The 18,798-nt window shown below is 40.8% G+C and overlaps 1 protein-coding gene across 6 annotated transcripts in view; it reads right to left on the bottom strand.

Annotated features, from left to right (window-relative positions):
- Positions 1-18,798, bottom strand: part of trip12 (thyroid hormone receptor interactor 12) — a 167,863-nt gene that overhangs the window by 94,289 nt on the left and 54,776 nt on the right. For all 6 annotated transcript variants that reach the window (XM_060923554.1, XM_060923558.1, XM_060923555.1 and 3 more), the window contains 2 exons: positions 4,324-4,426; positions 4,036-4,166 (listed from right to left, as the gene is read on the bottom strand). In XM_060923554.1, coding sequence (XP_060779537.1) covers positions 4,036-4,166; positions 4,324-4,426 — 234 coding nt within the window. The remainder of the gene's footprint in view (positions 1-4,035; positions 4,167-4,323; positions 4,427-18,798) is intronic.

Below are 18,798 nucleotides of genomic sequence, written 5' to 3'. Positions count from 1 at the left end.
CCAGTGTCACATTTTATAGTTTTTTTTCCTCACGCTTTGTAAAGGCTCACCAGTGAGCATAACATGAACTTGTCATGCCTACAACAGCTGAATGCGGCGATTTCCATGTTGCTCAGCAAAACGCTTCACAAATTTATCAAGATCTAATGCTTTTGTGCGCTTTGATTCAATGCTGAGTACAGCCAAACTTGATAGTCTCTTTTCTGTCATAGTCAACCACAAATAAGTCTTTATGAGCCTGAGAGATGAAAAACTTCGTTCACAGGATGCACTGCTCACAGGCAAGACAACCGCTATTTTACACAACCTGAACAACTCAAAAAAAAAAAACAACATCTTGGTATGGGTCCAAAAACAGTGAACTCCATGAGAGTGGTAGGACTCTCCTGTTCCCCCTTTTTTCTGTCTAGTACTCTCCTCGTGTGATGTAACTCATGTTTAAGATCCTCAATATTTGAATCATAAGCTTCAGCCAATAGCAATGTTTTCCTTGACAGACGGTGAATCAATATTAACTTTTGTGGCCGACTTTACACAAAACTAATGTCAGACCTAGCTAACATTAGGCCAAAAAAAAAAAAAAAAAAGTGTGTTTCAGGTAACATGAAATACTAAAATAAGGTCGGTAGGTAGGAAATTTTTTTTCTTAATTTGTTTTATTTTGTTCGAAAAAATTAACACAAGTAAACATCTTACAAAATAGTATTTTGGCACAGAATCCTTTATACCACACATCATAATAAAATAAGTGTTTTAAATCTTTAAACGAATAAAAAAAATATCGCAAGAGTTCGAGTTATGATCTGCGGAAGCGTATTGCTGCCACACTCAAAAAAAAAAAAATTGGCTTAGACTCAAGTAATTACGTGAAAAGATATTGTTAACAGAGTTATCACGTTTTTACAATATATTTATCATGTAATAACATCACGTAATTTCATGATACGAAATTATCACGTTATGATATTTTCATGTGATAATGTGAAAACACCTTATCAAGAAATAACGTGAAAATATGGTTTAACGTCCTAGGCTAGGCTACTTCCATTAAAAGCAGACGGCCTCGCCTCGCCTAGCCTACTGTAGAACTTGGGTCGAGCAAAAACACGGAGCAAAAACATGGCTGAATCCTGAATGACTCCTATTTGTATAAATAGGGGACTACATAGGCGGCAAAATGTAGTGTTTTTCCCTGCCATGGAAGTGCACTTGTATACTGAAGAGGAAGCAATTTGCATTACAGCCAGGAGGGCTGATAGAAGTGGCAAAACATTTTACTTTTTATCGTTTCTTTCACAACTTGAATGCGTTGAAACAAAAAATTATGACAAACTAACGCCACTTACACTAAAATATCGAGGGAAATTTGTAATAAAAACTTTACGGTCGGCAATTTCGACGCGGAAATTCTCGATCGGTCGGGTTACCGGAAACACACTTTTTTTGCCTTACATGTATAGTTAGCTAAATAACCTTCTCCAACCTGATTTTTATCCTCTCAAAGTCAGCATCGCAACTATGCTAGCACTGTTCATTCATTATAATTTCATTTTTTGATAAATAGTTAATCAGCTTTTACCCCTTTCCTCGCGACTCCTGGCTCCCTCGCTTCGCGCCTCTCAATTTTCCAAAACAACCAATCTCTGGCGTTATCTCGTGCTGCATTCGCCACAGTCGGACATTGGAAATTCGCGCACGTAAATGTCAAATTGGCCGTAATTTTTCTCTGAATTCGTCGCTGCCAACTGGGGTAGCAGCAGGGGTGGCAAGGCTTTCTTTTAGAGTGGCATATGCCACCCCGGTAGATCCGCCCATGGTTATTCACCCCCGAGCGCGCTGGAAACTGTTCCATTGGTATTCAGATTCAGTCGCGAGATGAGGTTGCCAGATCTCTCTATAAAAAGGTGACTTTGCGGTCTGAATCTGTGGAATATTCGTAAGCGAGGACTGGCAACCAGCAGTGGGTTGTGCACCAGCTGATCAGAACTCCAATAGAAAAGAAGCGTGTTAGTAACTGTTTATCTTGATTGGCTGTAACCTTGTAAGTGAAATGTTTGGCAACAATAGCGTTGTAGCCTGCCTACCCCCCCCCAAAAAAAACTCTTCGGATCTACACGATTCACACAAGTGACCTATTTTGGGACCAAAACGGCGAATTTCGCCGAAAGGTGAGGAGTTTGCATGTGTGTAGTACTGTGTGCAGGCAGTCTCTCCTGAAGACTAAATTAAACAATAATTATAAACTAATAAAATAAATGGCTCAGGCTTCATAGAAGAAAAAAAACAAACAATTGGAACAGAATCTCACAGTATGATGCTGAAGCTGCCTAAACAATGGAAAATAAAATACCATTTTGACAGAAATGTTGGCATCCATTAATTTCTTGTATTAAGTAAAACAATAATGTAAAGTGCACACAGTCCTTCACTGTAAACATAACACTTTCAGTAACAGAATTTAAGCCTATATAAACACTGACTCGCACATGCAGTGTTGCCAGATACTGCTGACATTTTCCAGTCCAAAATATGTTCAAAACCCACCAAAATGCACTTAAAACCACCCAATCTGGCAACACTGAGTGCATGCTGCTTCTCTTGAACTTATACACGGAAGTAAGGCGGAAGGTAGTTTGTCGACGTCACCTCAAGACGACGCCAACGATTGGTCAAATTTGCGGGAAGGTTGCGGTGATTGGATATAATTGCAACACCGCCCTGAATTCGCGGGAATTGGTTGAATTTGCAAATCACAACATCGCGAAATCCTGGAGGGTCTGTTTTTTTGCTTGGCCCAGACTCTGTTTCCTCACTCACTGTAGCTTTAGGTACTAAAAATCGATCCACTTTGTCTCTGGCAAAGGCTAGCTGAAGTTCGCTAAATGTCCGCAATAGTAACTTATTCTGGTTTATGTTTCCTCACGTTGTGTCCCCCATGAAGAACTCTGGCGCCCCCCAGACTTTGAAAAGCCCTGCTCTAGACGTATCGACACTTGCTGCAATATTCAACATAAACACCTGTCCTTTGTTTGGAGCAAGAGATAGCCGAGGTTGGCTGGTTTACATTTAGGATACATTTATCCAGCCACTGTAACACAAACACGATCAACTGTGAGCTACTGCTCACTTACATATCCCCCCGCTCTCGCTTACATCAGAATGCAAGCAATCAAAAGAATAGGACACTTATTATGAATGTTGACTTCAACAAATAATTAACCCTGAAACAAGTAAAGAGCAGTGTACTCTCCCCAGGGATTCCAAATAGCATCCTGGTAAACTGGCATGTTGAAATCACATTTTGCTTCTTGAAATGGCATCAAAATCCACCCTATGTTTCATAAAGTATGCATGGTATAGAACCCCAAGCTGAAGTTTGGTACCAAGTGGCCATGATTTGTGGTTGCTGAGAAAAAGGGTGCTTCGGACTGATGGAAATAAGGAGATACGGACAGACAGAGGTAAACCAGTATACCCCCCACTCCTTTGGAGCGGGGGGTATAACTACACAAGAGCAGCTCCCACTAATGAGCTGACCATCTGTACAAGCAGAGCGACACACTTCAGTCCTGCTTAATCTGGATCCAAGTGGAGAAGCCAGTGGGGGGGCTGTGAGGAAACAAGTCATTGCATAAACGGCACAATAGTGTTATTAGGGATGCCACCAGAGTTTGATGAAATGCAAGAGGTAGAGTACTCCAATTTCAGCTTGGATGGCGTTGGATCAGTTTTACTTTCTTCTGTACAAACTAGTGCTTAAAAATCACAAAATGGACAGCTCTGTGCGTGAAAGATATCAGGATTTTGGATAGATCACAAATGCACAGGTGAAACACACTACACAAGTTATGCCTCATCTACGTGCAAATCAGGTAGTGGGCACACCCTCGCATCATCTTGAGAGCACCGCCAATTCGAATTCTCCAGCACAGCCAATCACAATGCTCAGGACTCCTGTGGGATGCGAGCAGCGTTGGAGCTGATAAAAAGTTAAGCCAATATGATGACACACTGTATGTGGGTGTTTGTGTGCACCTGAAGCTCCCTGTGGGGTCTCTTCTGTGCGTGATGAATTGGCTCCGTCCTGATTGTTGTCGTTTTCGGCCATTTTGTCCTGTCGGCGAGTTTCAGCTGCACCACGCTTCCCTAAACCTGAACCTCGCCGACTAGACACACACACACACACACACAGAAAGAGAGAGAGAGAGGGAGAGAGAGTTACAGAGAGTGAGATTGTGAACTCTGTCCCAAATTAAAACAATGGAGACATGATCTAAAGCAGCATCTTGCATTCTCTCTCACACACGGAGCACAGTGTGTTACCTGGTGCTGGCGCAGGAGCCCGTGGTGTTTTGTCGTGTCCTCCTAAAGCTTGGGAGTTCTGCAGGGGGAGACTCACTACGCTTCTTACTGGACTTTCTCAGACCTACACACACACACACACACACAAGTTCACATGTGTAAGCACTAATGTTAATCTGCAAGAAATATTAATTAATAATTACAATCATTCAACAAATTCTCAAACTACTTCAGGAATATCAGGCTGGATAATTACGCAATTCATTAATTGGTTTATCAAATGTCACAAAATGACTGCTATAAATCAGAGATGCTCGCACTCCCTTAGATGATCAAGTAAATGTGAGGGACTAGAAGGGTTACTGCACGACAATGACAATTATTTTAGTTTGCAAATATTTAATAGCCACGCTCGGTACCAATACCTAAATTACTGCTATTAATTTTCAAATAAGGCGGCACAGTGGTGTAGTGGTTAGCGCTATCGCCTCACAGCAAGAAGGTCCGGGTTCGAGCCCCGTGGCCGGCGACGGCCTTTCTGTGTGGAGTTTGCATGTTCTCCCCGTGTCCGCGTGGGTTTCCTCTGGGTGCTCTGGTTTCCCCCACAGTCCAAAGACATGCAGGTTAGGTTAACTGGTGACTCTAAATTGACCGTAGGTATGAATGAGAGTGTGAATGGTTGTCTGTGTCTATGTGTCAGCCCTGTGATGACCTGGTGACTTGTCCAGGGTGTACCCCGCCTTTCGCCCGTAGTCAGCTGGGATAGGCTCCAGCTTGCCTGCGACCCTGTAGAAGGATAAAGCGGCTAAAGATAATGAGATGAGATTTTCAAATAACAGGCCTTTGCTTTCCCATCATCTTGTACATTATAGTCTTCTATACCTTCAAATCAAAATCCCAGAGCTCAATCATATTAACTGAATGCGAATTTAAAATAAATGCAAACATCTAAATCCGGTGTTTGAAAATAGACAAGTTCAAAATGCTTTACACAAGGAAGCCAAAAGGTCCTGATCATAATTCAAAGCATTTCATTGTGAAGCCCCGAGACCTACTCAAGTGGCACAGCGAGGAATTTAGAGGAGTTTTACAGCTATGAACAAAACTAACACACTTATTCATTGGTCAGAAATACATTAACAAAACTAGCAAACCTCTGCCGAGTCTGCATAATCACGTTCACTCTGGCTTTAAATAACAAGTAAATCAATCGCAGCAAGTTTTTGTCTCCTCATCAAAACAAATCTATGCAAGACTTCACGAGTCCAACCCATGAATCGGCATGGCTTTGGAAAGGTCACCAGCTCCACTGCACTCGTGAACACTCCGTAAGTCTGAACACACCATTTCCCATGATCCTGTGCAGCCCAATACTCTGCTTTTCAGTACGTCACAAAATCTTAAAAAGTTCCCGACTTACGCAGCAAAGACTCAGCACAAGCATGATATTTCTCCATGTATGTGACATACAGCTCCGACTTCTCAGTGCCCAATAACATTTCTGTAACTGCGTTAGAGACCAAACTTCCAAATTGAATTCCAAAATCCAATTCCAATTCTAACTGGACAGTCAACAGCCTTGCAGATGTCCTGACCATGTGCACGCTGCCAGTTTAAGTTGATGTTTCGCTTTATTTTAAGGACCAGGACATTTGAAACCTGCAACAAACTATCAACAGGAGATTAAAAAAAATAAAAATATATACACACCACACACGCACATCAGTGTCCTACCTTTGCACTCACCCAGCGAGAGTCTCGATCTGCAAGTTACTGGAGCGATGGGTATTTTTAGTGTATTTTTAGCCTATTATTAGCACAGAGCACGGCTGAAACGTGAGCCGATCCCCACCAAATGACCTGAGAGAAAAGTGGACGAGTGTCCATTCATCAGTGCACGCTGAAGGGAAGGTTAAGAAGGTTTACCTATACTAGGATTAAACGTTGTACTTGACATACAGGCAGTTCGACTTTGGCTGATCAGGGGGTCTTTTTCCACTGCGTTGTCACAAACAAATGGACCAAGCATGATGCAACAGAACCTGAACCAAAACATTTCCCTCCAAATGAACAGTCCGCACAATAACTGAAATCATGGTCACAGCCGATAGATAAATGATGCATTTTAAGGGGGGGGGAGACGACGACACAAAAATACAAGAAAAGGACCTTATCGGTGCACTGTAGTTTTCTGTAACGATGTTCAATTTGATCAGGGAAGAAAAAAAAGGGGGGGGGGATTTCCTGTTGATTTGTAGTGTCATTGCACTAAAAATCAGTGCTTGTGGTGGATATGTGGAGAAAATAAATGTTTATGGAAACTAAGAAACTAAATGGATCAGTGCTGCTTTGAACAACACCAACAAAGCAAACTCGTATTTTATTTATTTATTCTGTATGCCAGTTAGGGTTTGGTATTGTTTTAATTTTATTGATTATGATCCATAATAGGATTTAATTCCAAAATGGCATTTTGGGGGGGGAGAAAACCACACCAGAAGGGCACTTGGTAGAGTTCATACCTCCACCAAGCCACATGAACATCAAAATTTGTTTACTACTTTTTGGAGTCAAGTTGGGGTGGGAGGTGTTTGACACCCCCCCCGGTCTTGCAAAAGTATTCCCCCCTTGGTGTTTGTCCTGTTTTGTCACATTACAAGCTGGAATTAAAATGGATTTTTTGGGGGGTTAGCACCACTTGATTTACACATGCCTACCACTTTAAAAGGTGAAAATAATTGTTTTATTGTGACAAGCAATAAGATGGGAAAAAAAACCCAAACAAATCTGGAGTGTGCATAGGTATTCACTCCCCTTCATATGAAACCCCTCAATAAGAGCTGGTCCAACCAATTCACTTCATAAGTCACATAATTAGGTGATTAAGATCCACTTGTGTGCAATCAAAGGGTCACATGACGTCTGTATAAATCAACCTGTTCTGGAAGGACCCTGACTCTGCAACACTACTAAGTAAGCAACATGAGAACCAAGGAGCCTCCAAACAGGTCAGAGACAAAGTTGTGGAGAAGTATAGATCAGGGTTGGGTTATTAAAAAAAGTCAAAGTTTGGGATATCCCATGGAGCACCATTAAATCCATTATAGCAAAATGGAAAGAATATGGCACCACTACAAACGTGACAAGAGGCGGCCGCCCACCAAAACTCACAGACCGGACGAGGAGGACATTAATCAGAGATGCAACAAAGACACCAAAGATAACACTGAAGGAGCTGCAAAGATCCACAGCGGAGATGGGAGTATCTGTCCATAGGACCACTTTAAGCCGTTCACGCCACAGAGTGGGGCTTTATGGAAGAGTGGCCAGAAAAATGCCATTGCTTAAGAACACACGTTTGGAGTTTGCCCAACAGCATGTGGCAGACTCCCCAAACACATGGAAGAAGATTCTTTGGTCAAATGGAGACTAAAATTGAACTTTTTGGCCATCATGGGAAACACCATGTGTGGTGCAAAACCAACGCCCTGAGAACACCATTCCTACAGTGAAGCATGGTGGTGGCAGAATCATACTGTGGGGATATTAGGACAAGGACCCTAAACATACTGCTAAAGCTACACAAGAGTGATTTAAAGAGAAACATTTAAATGTCTTGGAATGGCCTAGTCAAAGCCCAGACCTCAATCCAATTGAGAATCTGTGGCATAACTTGAAGATTGCTGTACACCAACGCAACCCATCTAACTTGAAGGAGTTGGAGCAGGTTTGCCCTGAGGAATGGGCAAAAATCCCAGTGGCTAGAGGTGCCAAGCTAAGCATCTGTAATTGCAGCAAAAGGTGGCTCCACAAAGTATTGACTGGGGGGGAGATACCCATGCACACTCCAGATTTGGTTTTTTTGTTTCATCTTGTCACAGTAAAACAATTTTCACCTTTTAAAGGTCATAGACATGTGTAAATCAAAGTGTTAACCCCCAAAAACCCATTTTAATTCCAGCTTGTAATGTGACAAAACAGGAAACACACAAAAGGGATGAATACTTTCACAAGACACTATATATTATTATAATAATAATAATAATAATAATAATAATAATCCCAGATCCACATCAAAATATAAATCAATTGTTGCTTGGCCCATGGCCACCTTTCCTCAAAATTTCATCCAAAAAAAAAAACCCACCTATTCTTAAGCATCAACTGAACTTTCACACACTTGTAATGTTAGCCCTGCTTGTTAGCTCCTATCTAAACAAACGGACATGCCGTTGCAGTGATGCGTGACGTAATCATGTATTGCCCCTTTTCCACCAAAGCAGTTCCAGGGCTGGTTCGGGGCCAGTGCCTAGTTTGGAACCGGGTTTTCTGTTTCCACTGACAAAGAACTGGCTCTGGGGCCAGAAAAACCGGTTCCAGGCTAGCACCAACTCTCTGCTGGGCCAGAGGAAAGAGCCGCTTATGTCAGCAGGGGGGCAGAGTTGTTAAGACCAACAACAATAAGACCGCGAAAGGTCACCATTTTTAAGCGACAAGAAGCAGCAGCTGTACAAACGCGAAGTCATCCATTATTGTTGTTGTTGCTGCTGCTTCTTCCGTGTTGTTTTTGCTTCGATATTCGCGCCAAGGTTTCTGCAAATGTAGCGACGTAACTGACATATACAGCAACGTAATGACATGGCTTCCCTTAGCACCGCGAGCTATGGAAAAGCAAACTGGTTCTCAGCTGGCTCGCAAGTTGAACAAGTTGTGAACCAGCACCGGCCCTGAACCAGCCCTGGAACTGATTTGGTGGAATAGGGGTATATGTAAGCCTTTGTACGCATAAACAGAGACTCAGATTGTTGGCGCGCCCGCGTCTAAGACGTACTATTTCGAATAATGAACACATTGTCGAGAGGGGCAGGGGCCAATATGGACGCGAGCATTTTATACCCTGTTTGGAACGTTTCGTGGCATATTACAGGCCCTCCAGGATTTCGCGATGTGATTTGCAACCTCAACGCAAATTCAACCAATCCCCGCGAATTCAGGGCGGTGTCGCAATTATATCCAATCACCGCAACTTTCCCGCAAATTTGACCAATCGTTGGCGTCGTCTTGAGGTGACGTCGACAAACTACCTTCCGCCTTACTTCCGTGTTTCCGTTCAAGAGAAGCAGCATGTGCGCAGTGTTGCCAGATTGGGTGGTTTCCCTCCCATTTGGGCGGTTTTAAGTGCATTTTGGCGGGTTTTGAACATATTTTGGGCTGGAAAACGTCAGCAATATCTGGCAACATTGCATGATGTGCGAGTCAGTGTTTATATAGGCTTAAATTCTGTTACTGAAAGTGTGTTACGTTTACAGTGAAGGACTGTGTGCACTTTGCATTATTGTTTTACTTAATACAAGAAATTAATGGATGCCAACATTTTTGCCAAAATGGTATTTTATTTTCCATTGTTTAGGCAGTTTCAGCATCATACTGTGAGATTCTGTTCAAATTGTTTTTTTTCTTCTATGAAGCCTGAGCCATTTATTTTATTAGTTTATAATTATTGTTTAATTTAGTCTTCAGGAGAGACTGCCTGCACACAGTACTAGTATTAATAGTTTTTTTTTTTCTTACATGAAAGCTGAGGCATTTATATTATATTTTAAGGTAACTTCATGTTGTGCTGTGAGGTTCTATGCACTTTAACTTTTGAACCAACCAGTGCATTTGGATAAGTAAAGCCTATTTTTCTGCATTTTTGTAGTCCTGGTAATCTTTTATATTGGTAAAGTTGTTTATAGGACCATTTCTCAGTGGCTGTTTTTTTAATGAATAGTTTTTCAGTAATAACTTAATATTTAACATATCACTCAATTTTAATCACAAAAAGAGAAAATCGCAACAATCAAAAAAGGCCCGCGGAATCCTGGGGGGACTGGTATTACTTGACTTCATGGTCTCAATATCGAAAATCTTGCACAAATATGCAACTTCCAACATAATTATCTGGATATTCAACAGATTTCAGCATCGGATGAATTTGTTTTGACCACCGCCATATTGAATATACGCCGCACCGTTTGTAGCGTCCCAAGCCAGTAAAACCTGATCCAAGTCTTTCGCTAGGTGGCGTCTTACGGTCTATGTATGAATATTCGAAAGAGACAAGAAAACATGGATAAGAAAAAAAAAGAAAAATACATCTATTTTGTCATTCTTTGGCAGAGAGTACATTCACCTGAAGAAACTGATACCCCTGATACCCAAGGTAATTAGTCATACTAGATTTACAACTACTACAACATCAACTACTACAACAGCAACCACTACTACCTACACCAAACAAGTTAATAAAATAAATTATAATTTACAAGGAGGAGATAATATAGATGTGATATATAGTGGCCTGTGATTGAATTCCAAAATATTGCCACTGATTAAATAATCTCAATATATTTGGTTGAAGCATTGATTTTTGTCATCTACATTGCTTCATATGGCTTCTAATACAAAAAAAAAAAAAAAACCAGAATTGAGGAAAAAAAAAAAAAAAAAAAAAACAGCCCCTGGGCTGCCCCAGCTGTTCATTGGGCTCGCTTCGCTCTCTAGGCTCGCTTCAACTGAAGGATAATCACTGGGCCCCCCCATTGTAGAAATGGGCCCCTGTTTTTTTCCCCCAGGAGGGGCCCAGGGCCCCTTGACCTGCAAAACAATCTGAGTCTCTGCAATAATAAAAGGTCACCATGTTTAAGAAACAATAAGCAGAACCAAAATTACAAGTACCTGGTACCAGGCATTCTGGATTCAGCTCTAATTTGGAACCAAGTTTCAGTTCCCAACCCCAGTGTCAGTCTCGAGTTACTGCATTAATAAACTATTTAACCTTTTAATTTAAAATCAGACAGAAATGAGCCACACCGACTGCCATTTTACTTTATTCTGATTCAAGTGTGCACATAAAGGAGCTTCCTTCATTTACACCATTATAATTAGTACGGATGTAAATACAGCTCATGACACCAACTGTAGAATCATCAGTTCACTGTCACACTTAATAATTCATGTCAGTAACAGTCGAGTCAAGCGTGAACTCTGCAAAAGAAGGGGACAGTGCAGCATCCAAAGCCTCTACAGAGGAATAAAACCGAGCCAAAAGCGAATGACATGCAAGGTGGAAAATGTTCAACAGCAACAAAACATGAAAAATGTCAGATACGGAGAGACGGCACACAAGATCGCCAATGCAAATTACAAAAACACGCTGATGTAGCACTTCTAAAGGCTGAGGGCAGTCAGTTCTCCACTTACACCCAGCACACGTCTAGCGCCAGCGAGTGGTTACATCAGCAAACTCAGATTCAACATTCAGTCAACCAAAGAGAAACAGAGCGAGAACGTGTCTTCTTCCTGCATGGAAATCTCTGAAACCTCCAGGCTGCAATGTACATGTCAAACTTTCACATCTTTTGCAACTATTAGATTCCTCTACCACCATGCCACCAAATTTCTCTCCTCCGATTGGTCAGAAGGTGGTGATTACATTTCTATAACAGCTCCGAGAGTAGGACTGGCTGGAATTCAAATCAGTTTTATATTCATGCTAACATTTCTATCATAACTCAACGACAACACCTTGTGTGGAAATGCTGGGAGCAAATGCGTTTGAAAAAAAAAAAAAAAAGGTATTCACAAAAACACACGCGCACACACCCCGTGCTAGAAAAACACTGATACCATGACATTTTACCTGGACGAAAGATACAAAACCAATTAAAACCAAATCAAGGGGTTTTCAAGCTACTTAAAAATAATCGAGACTCATTATGGCTTACCAAGTCACAGGTATTTTTCCTAACACTGCCATTCCTCAGCTATACACAGAATGCAGAGAGAAATGCAGTCAAAACCAGGAGTGAACTATAAATCACTTCTTTAAAAACTTAGAAAGTAAAATCAACTCCCCTAATATATGTTTTCAGCATTTAAATACTCACTCACCTGTCAATCACTCACTCTTCAATTGATTGTGCTTTTAAATACCAAACAAATCAACAGAGGTGATTTTTTTTTTTAAAATAATTCTTTATATCCTGTTGTGAAGTAAGGTTTGGGCGTCATTTGACTTTTCCCAATTTCCCTGTACAAGTGTACAGCGCCAGTCAAGAGTTTGTACATCCCTACTCAATGTGGGGAAATAAGGACTTTTAAGCAGACCGTCACAGGACAGACAAGTCTGAAATGTTGTCCGTCCGTCCAAATTTTAGCCTGTCCGAATGACGGGCCAAAGGCCTGGAACAATGCAGCCAGGGGTCCAGGTTACCCAGGGCTCTGGAAGCTGAAGGGCTTTAGATGCCTGGAGATGGCTTCTCAGCTATTTCCAGGCATATTTTTGTGATCTTCAAAGGGCAAATTACACTTGACATAAAGTTGCTAATTACACTACAAACTGAATATAAATTTACAATAAAAGCATGCTTAAAGTTATACCCAAGAAAACAGTAGTACACACCGATCGGTTCCATGTCTAGGAAAACGTATGGGGGGCAAGGATGTTCCAGTTGGTTACAACTTACTGGGACTCATATATAGGTACTGTAATAACACTCATGAACCATTATGTCAATGACTTTTTTTAAACCATGTTTATAATAAATCTATAAGAAATTAAGTAATTAACAACAACAACTCTTACATAATAGGGTTAAACTTGAGTACAAGATTCCAAGTAACTTTGTAACAAAAAGGACTTAAAATGACTCAAAACTAGACATGGTAATATTTGGCATTCAGACTAAAATCTGCTAGACTAGAACTTAGAAAAAAGAAGAAAATAAAGACTCTTAAAATATAAATTTACATCCTACAAAAACATAAGACTATAACAATCAATCATTCTTATTATGAATTTAAAAAAAAGTAATAACCATTGGCAGTTTGTCACTTAACATAATACTGTACTGCAAAGTTTCATGTAAACTGAACTCATACTGTCAACCTAAAAAAACACTAATTCAACTGCATCGTGCAATAAAAACAGTGAATACTGAGTGCATCATCATATTTGGTGTGCCACTAAATTTAGGACCTTCGGTAGCCAAGTTATGAATGTCTAAATCTCTGCGCATGCGAGCAGCTAGAGCAAGAGCTCATGCTAAAGCTTTCCATGATCCGCGCTTACTCCGGACATCAGCTCGGGCCGTGCCTGGTCTTATTCAAAAGGTCTTGGTGATAGGGAGGTGCCTGTAAAGTTTGGCAGGGCTGGGACTTTGGGCGGCAGAGTTACGGATTTTTAAAGGATGGCTTGAGCCATGGCTCACGTTCAAGTTTTTCAGGGGCTCCGGGGTGAATTGAGCTGCGGCCCCCGAGTTGCGGTCGTAGCAGGCCGTGCCTGGGCTGGTTTGAAAGGGCTCGGGGCATGCCTGTAAATTTTGGCAAGGCTAGGACCATCAGTGGCCGAGTTATACATTTTCAAGTCAAGCCCGTGGAGGCCCTCGTTATGACAACGCATTCGTCCAGAGTAACATTTGGAAGAAAATTAGAAGCAGATTAGACCCATGTCTTTACAATTTTTTATGGGCCATCTGGTTTGATGCCTTTGAAATACAGACGGACAAATGCAAAAATTAAAAGGTCAATGTCCGTCTGGTCTTATTTCCCCATACTGCCCATACTCGTATGCTTTTCTGTAGTTTGACTATTTCCCACATTGTACAACAATATTAAAGAGATCAAAACGATGAAAATCACATGGGTTAAAAACAAGTTTCATATTTTAGATTCTTCCAAGTAGCCAGCGTTTACCTTAACATTTTATACACTATTGGCATCATCTTAACCTGCTTCATGAGGTAGTCACCTAGAACGCTTTTCAATTAACAGCTGTGCCTCGTCAAAAGTTAATTTGTGCAATTTCTTGCCTTCTTAATGTATTTGAGTTCAAACCATCCTCCTCCAGCGGCATTTTTCTTGCAGGTGACCACGAGTCCCATCCATTGCCTTCGATCTGCAGCCAACACAGCCACTGCATCAGGGTGCAAATCGCCCTCTGTCCCCCCTTAACAGTTTCTGAAAATAGTTCAGATAGCTTGTCTTCTGTCGACCTGGACACCTTTTGCCATGGGCTAGAACAGAGGGCATACCTCCTGCATGGTTCTTTTTCTGGCATCCTAAGGGTGTGTCCAAGGAAGCGTAGCTGATGCCGCCATACAGTGTTGATGAGGGGCTGGGTGTTGGTCATTTTGTAGATCTGAGCATTGCTCACACAGTCAAGGCATTTGATGTTAAGCATGATTCTAAAACAGCATGTGGCAAAAGCTTTTGTCTTGTTTTCCCATGTTGACCGACAGTACCCAGGATTCACATCCATACAGAAGCACTGTCACACAGGTGGTTCAAACAATAGAGAATAAAAATACAGTAAATAACCCAATTCCACAACTGCAGTAATCCAGATTATGTCAAGAACCTCAACTAAGTAAAGCGAGAGGACAGGCCATCATTACTTTAACACATGATAAAAAAAATTTAAATAAAAACCCGAGCGCATTAGAAGGCATGTCCAAATTTTCAGGGGGGCATGCCCCCCCGAAGTATAATGGCTGGGTTTAAAAAAAAAAAAAAAAAACCCAGTGCACATGTGTATTTTATTTTTATTTCTCCCTCTCTCTCACACAAACTTTACATGGCTGCACAAAGATAAGTTTATCTACGAGTGGTGAACATATGAGTGAGCAAAGCGAACGAGTGAAAATATTTTCAACACAACCTTCATATCTTCATGCAACCGGGTAATGTTCTTGATACATGGTCACATCCACACACAAAATAAATAAATAAATAAATAAATAAAAACCACACACCCTTTGCAAGTTAATCAAAAGAATTAAAATTTTTACCCGGGTACCATTTTGGCAACACGCATCCAGTCAGTAGGAAAACACTGAGTGACCCCATCGGAGTGAAATATCGGAAGTTATGCTGCATACAGGACACTTTCCATGGAATAAAAACGTGTCCTGTTTCCTTCGAGCGGGTCAATTGATGGCATGCAATATTACCATATCACTTATCCATCCCACTCAGGAAGGTGCTGCTCTCATTTCCTGCAGCATAGGTCACAGTCTCAGAACAGGCCTAGTTAATTTCTGACAATCCAGAGCCAAGGCCAGGGAGCAGACAAACAGGCTAAACTGACTGACTGCTAGCTGCACAGAGTCGTCACTCAGGGTCCACGACATTGAGACTGTCTGCTCCCCGAGCTCAACAAAAAGGTAGAAATATTCAGAGTTTTTGTTCCAGTAACCTAATCAATATAAAATTAGATCATACTGACTGTACAGCTGCTGCCAGCACCTTTGATCTAAAGGTGGGGCTATTAAATATTAGATCTCTTACATCTAAAGCGCTAATGGTTAATGAACTCATTACTGATCAGGAGTTTAATGTACTTTGTTTAACTGCAACATGGCTTAAGCCAAATTAATATATAGCATCAAATGAAGCGAGTCCTCCTGGATGCAGTTATATACACCAGCCTCGTCTAACTGGTAGAGGAGGTGGCGTTGCGGTTATTTATAGTGATTATCTAGGTGTAACACAAAAACCTGGTTATAAATTTAATACATTTGAAGTTCCTCATACTAATATAAATGTATGTAGCCTCGAAAAATAAGTCTACCCAGTTAATTCCGTTACTTATTATTTACAGGCCCCCGGGGCCATATTCTGAGTTTCTTTCTGAATTTGCAGATTTTCATCTCAGATCTGGTTATTTCCTTAGACAAAGCTTTAGTTGGAGATTTTAATATTCACTTCAATAACCTAGAAGACCCTTTAAAAACAGCGCGTGTCCATTTTAGATTCAGTAGGGATTAATCAGAATGTCACAGGACCGACCCATAATTGTGGTCACACCCTTGATCTAATACTAACATTCGGGTTAAACGTAGAAAAGAGTCATACTTCCACAGTCTGAAGTTATCTCAGATCATTATCTCATCTCATTCAAACTATGTCTGAGTAATAATATATGCACCTCACCACGCTACTGTATTAAACATACATTCACATCAACTACTGCACAGAGCTTTATAAATGATCTCCCAGAGTTATCAACTTTGATTGGGTCACTGTCAGCCCCTGCAGAACTTGATCAGGCAACTGAATGCGTAGAGTCAACATTCTGCCATACTTGAGATAATGTAGCTCCTCTAAAAAGGAAAATGGTCAGAGACAAAAAATTAGCACCCTGGGATAATGACACTCGCACATTAAAACAGACCACTCAAAAATTGGAACGTAAATGGCGTCAAACAAAATTGGTAGTGTTCAAATTAGCGTGGAAGGAGAGCTTCCCGAAGTACAGAAAAGCTCTTAGTGCTGCTAGATCAACATATCTCTCCTCCCTAATAGAAGATAAAAATAATCCTAGATTCCTATTTAATACAGTAGCAAAATTAACCAGGAATAAGTCCACTATAGACACATGCATACCTGTAGTATGTAATAGCAACTATTTCGTGAATTTTTTTAATGACAAAATTGAGAATATCCGACAAAAAATTCAAACTATTAATTTAAGGTCAGACAATGTACAGTGGTGCTTGAAAGTTTGTGAACCCTTTAAATTTTTCTATATTTCTCCATAAATATGACCTAAAACAACATCAGATTTTCACACAAGTCCTAAAAGCACAAAGAGAATCCAGTTAAACAAATGAGACAAAAATATTATACTTGGTCATTTATTTATTGAGGAAAATGATCCAATATTATATATCCATGAGTGGCAAAAAAGTATGTGAACCTCTAGGATTAGCAGTAAATTTGAAGGTGAAATTAGAGTCAGGTGTTTTCAATCAACGGGATGACAATCAGGTGCGAGTGGGCACCCTGTTTTATTTAAAGAACAGGGATCTATCAAAGTCTGATCTTCACAACACGTTTGTGGAAGTGCATCATGGCACGAACAAAGGAGATTTCTGAGGACCTCAGAAAAAGCATTGCTGAGGCTCATCAGGCTGGAAAAGGTGACAAAACCATCTCTAAAGAGTTTGGACTCCACCAATCCACAGTCAGACAGATTGTGTACAAATGGAGGAAATTCAAGACCACTGTAACCCTCCCCAAGAGTGGTCGACCAACAAAGATTACTCCAAGAGCAAGGCATGTAATAGTCGGCGAGGTCACAAAGGACCCCAGGGTAACTTCTAAGCAACTGAAGGCCTCTCTCACATTGGCTAATGTTAATGTTCATGAGTCCATCAGGAGAACACTGAACAACAAATGGTGTGCATGGCAGGGTTGCAAGGAGAAAGCCACTGCTCTCCAAAAAGAACACTGCTGCTCGTCTGCAGTTTGCTAAAGATCATGTGGACAAGCCAGAAGACTATTGGAAAAATGTTTTGGGGACAGATGAGACCAAAATAGAACTTTTTGGTTTAAATGAGAAGCATTATGTTTGGAGAAAGGAAAACGCTGCATTCCAGCATAAGAACCTGATCCCATCTGTGAAACTTGGTGGTGATAGTATCATGGTTTGGGCCCATTTTGCTGCATCTGGGCCATGACCGCTTGCCATCATTGATGGAACAATGAATTCTGAATTATACCAGCGAATTCTAAAGGAAAATGTCAGGACATCGGTTTATGAACTGAATCTCAAGAGAAGGTGGGTCATGCAGCAAGACAACGACCCTAAGCACACAAGTCATTCTACCAAAAAATGGTTAAAGAAGAATAAAGCTAATGTTTTGGAATGGCCAAGTCAAAGTCCTGACCTTAATCCAATCGAAATGTTATGGAAGGACCTGAAGCGAGCAGTTCATGTGAGGAAACCCACCAACATCCCAGAGTTGAAGCTGTTCTGTACAGAGGAATGGGCTAAAATTTCTCCAAGCTGGTGTGCAGGACTGATCAACAGTTACTGGAAACATTTAGTTGCAGTTATTGCTGCACAAGCGTGCCACACCAGATACTGAAAGCAAAGGTTCACATACTTTTGCCACTCACAGATACGCAATATTGGATCATTTCCCTCAATAAATAAATGACCAAGTATAATATTTTTGCCTCATTTGTTTAAATGGGTTCTCTTTATCTACTTTTTGGACTCGTGTGAAAATCTGATGCGGTTTTAGGTCATATTCATGCAGAAATATAGAAAATTCTAAAAAGAGTTCACAAACGTTCAAGCACCACTGTAAGTGACCCTGTAGTTAACAATATAACTATCAGATCAGCAATTAGTATGTTTTACTCCCTGAAAAGAAACTGAATTACTTTCATTAATCTCAGCATCAAAAGCCTCAGCTTGTGTACTAGATCCCTTACCTACACATCTATTCAAACAGATACCTGAAGTAATTGAACCACTTCTAAAAATAATAAATTCTTCTCTTACGATTGGCCATGTACCCAAATCCTTTAAACTAGCAGTTACCAAACCCCTGATTAAAAAACTTGACCTTGATCCCTGTCAGCTGTCCAATATCAAACCTCCCCTTTCTCTCAAAGATCCTTGAAAAAGCTATGGCACAGCAGTTATGCTCATATTTACAA

The sequence above is a fragment of the Neoarius graeffei genome, chromosome 6, assembly GCF_027579695.1.
Source record: "Neoarius graeffei isolate fNeoGra1 chromosome 6, fNeoGra1.pri, whole genome shotgun sequence".
NCBI classification, from domain to species: domain Eukaryota; kingdom Metazoa; phylum Chordata; class Actinopteri; order Siluriformes; family Ariidae; genus Neoarius; species Neoarius graeffei.
This window is presented reverse-complemented; position numbering and strand designations above follow the sequence as displayed.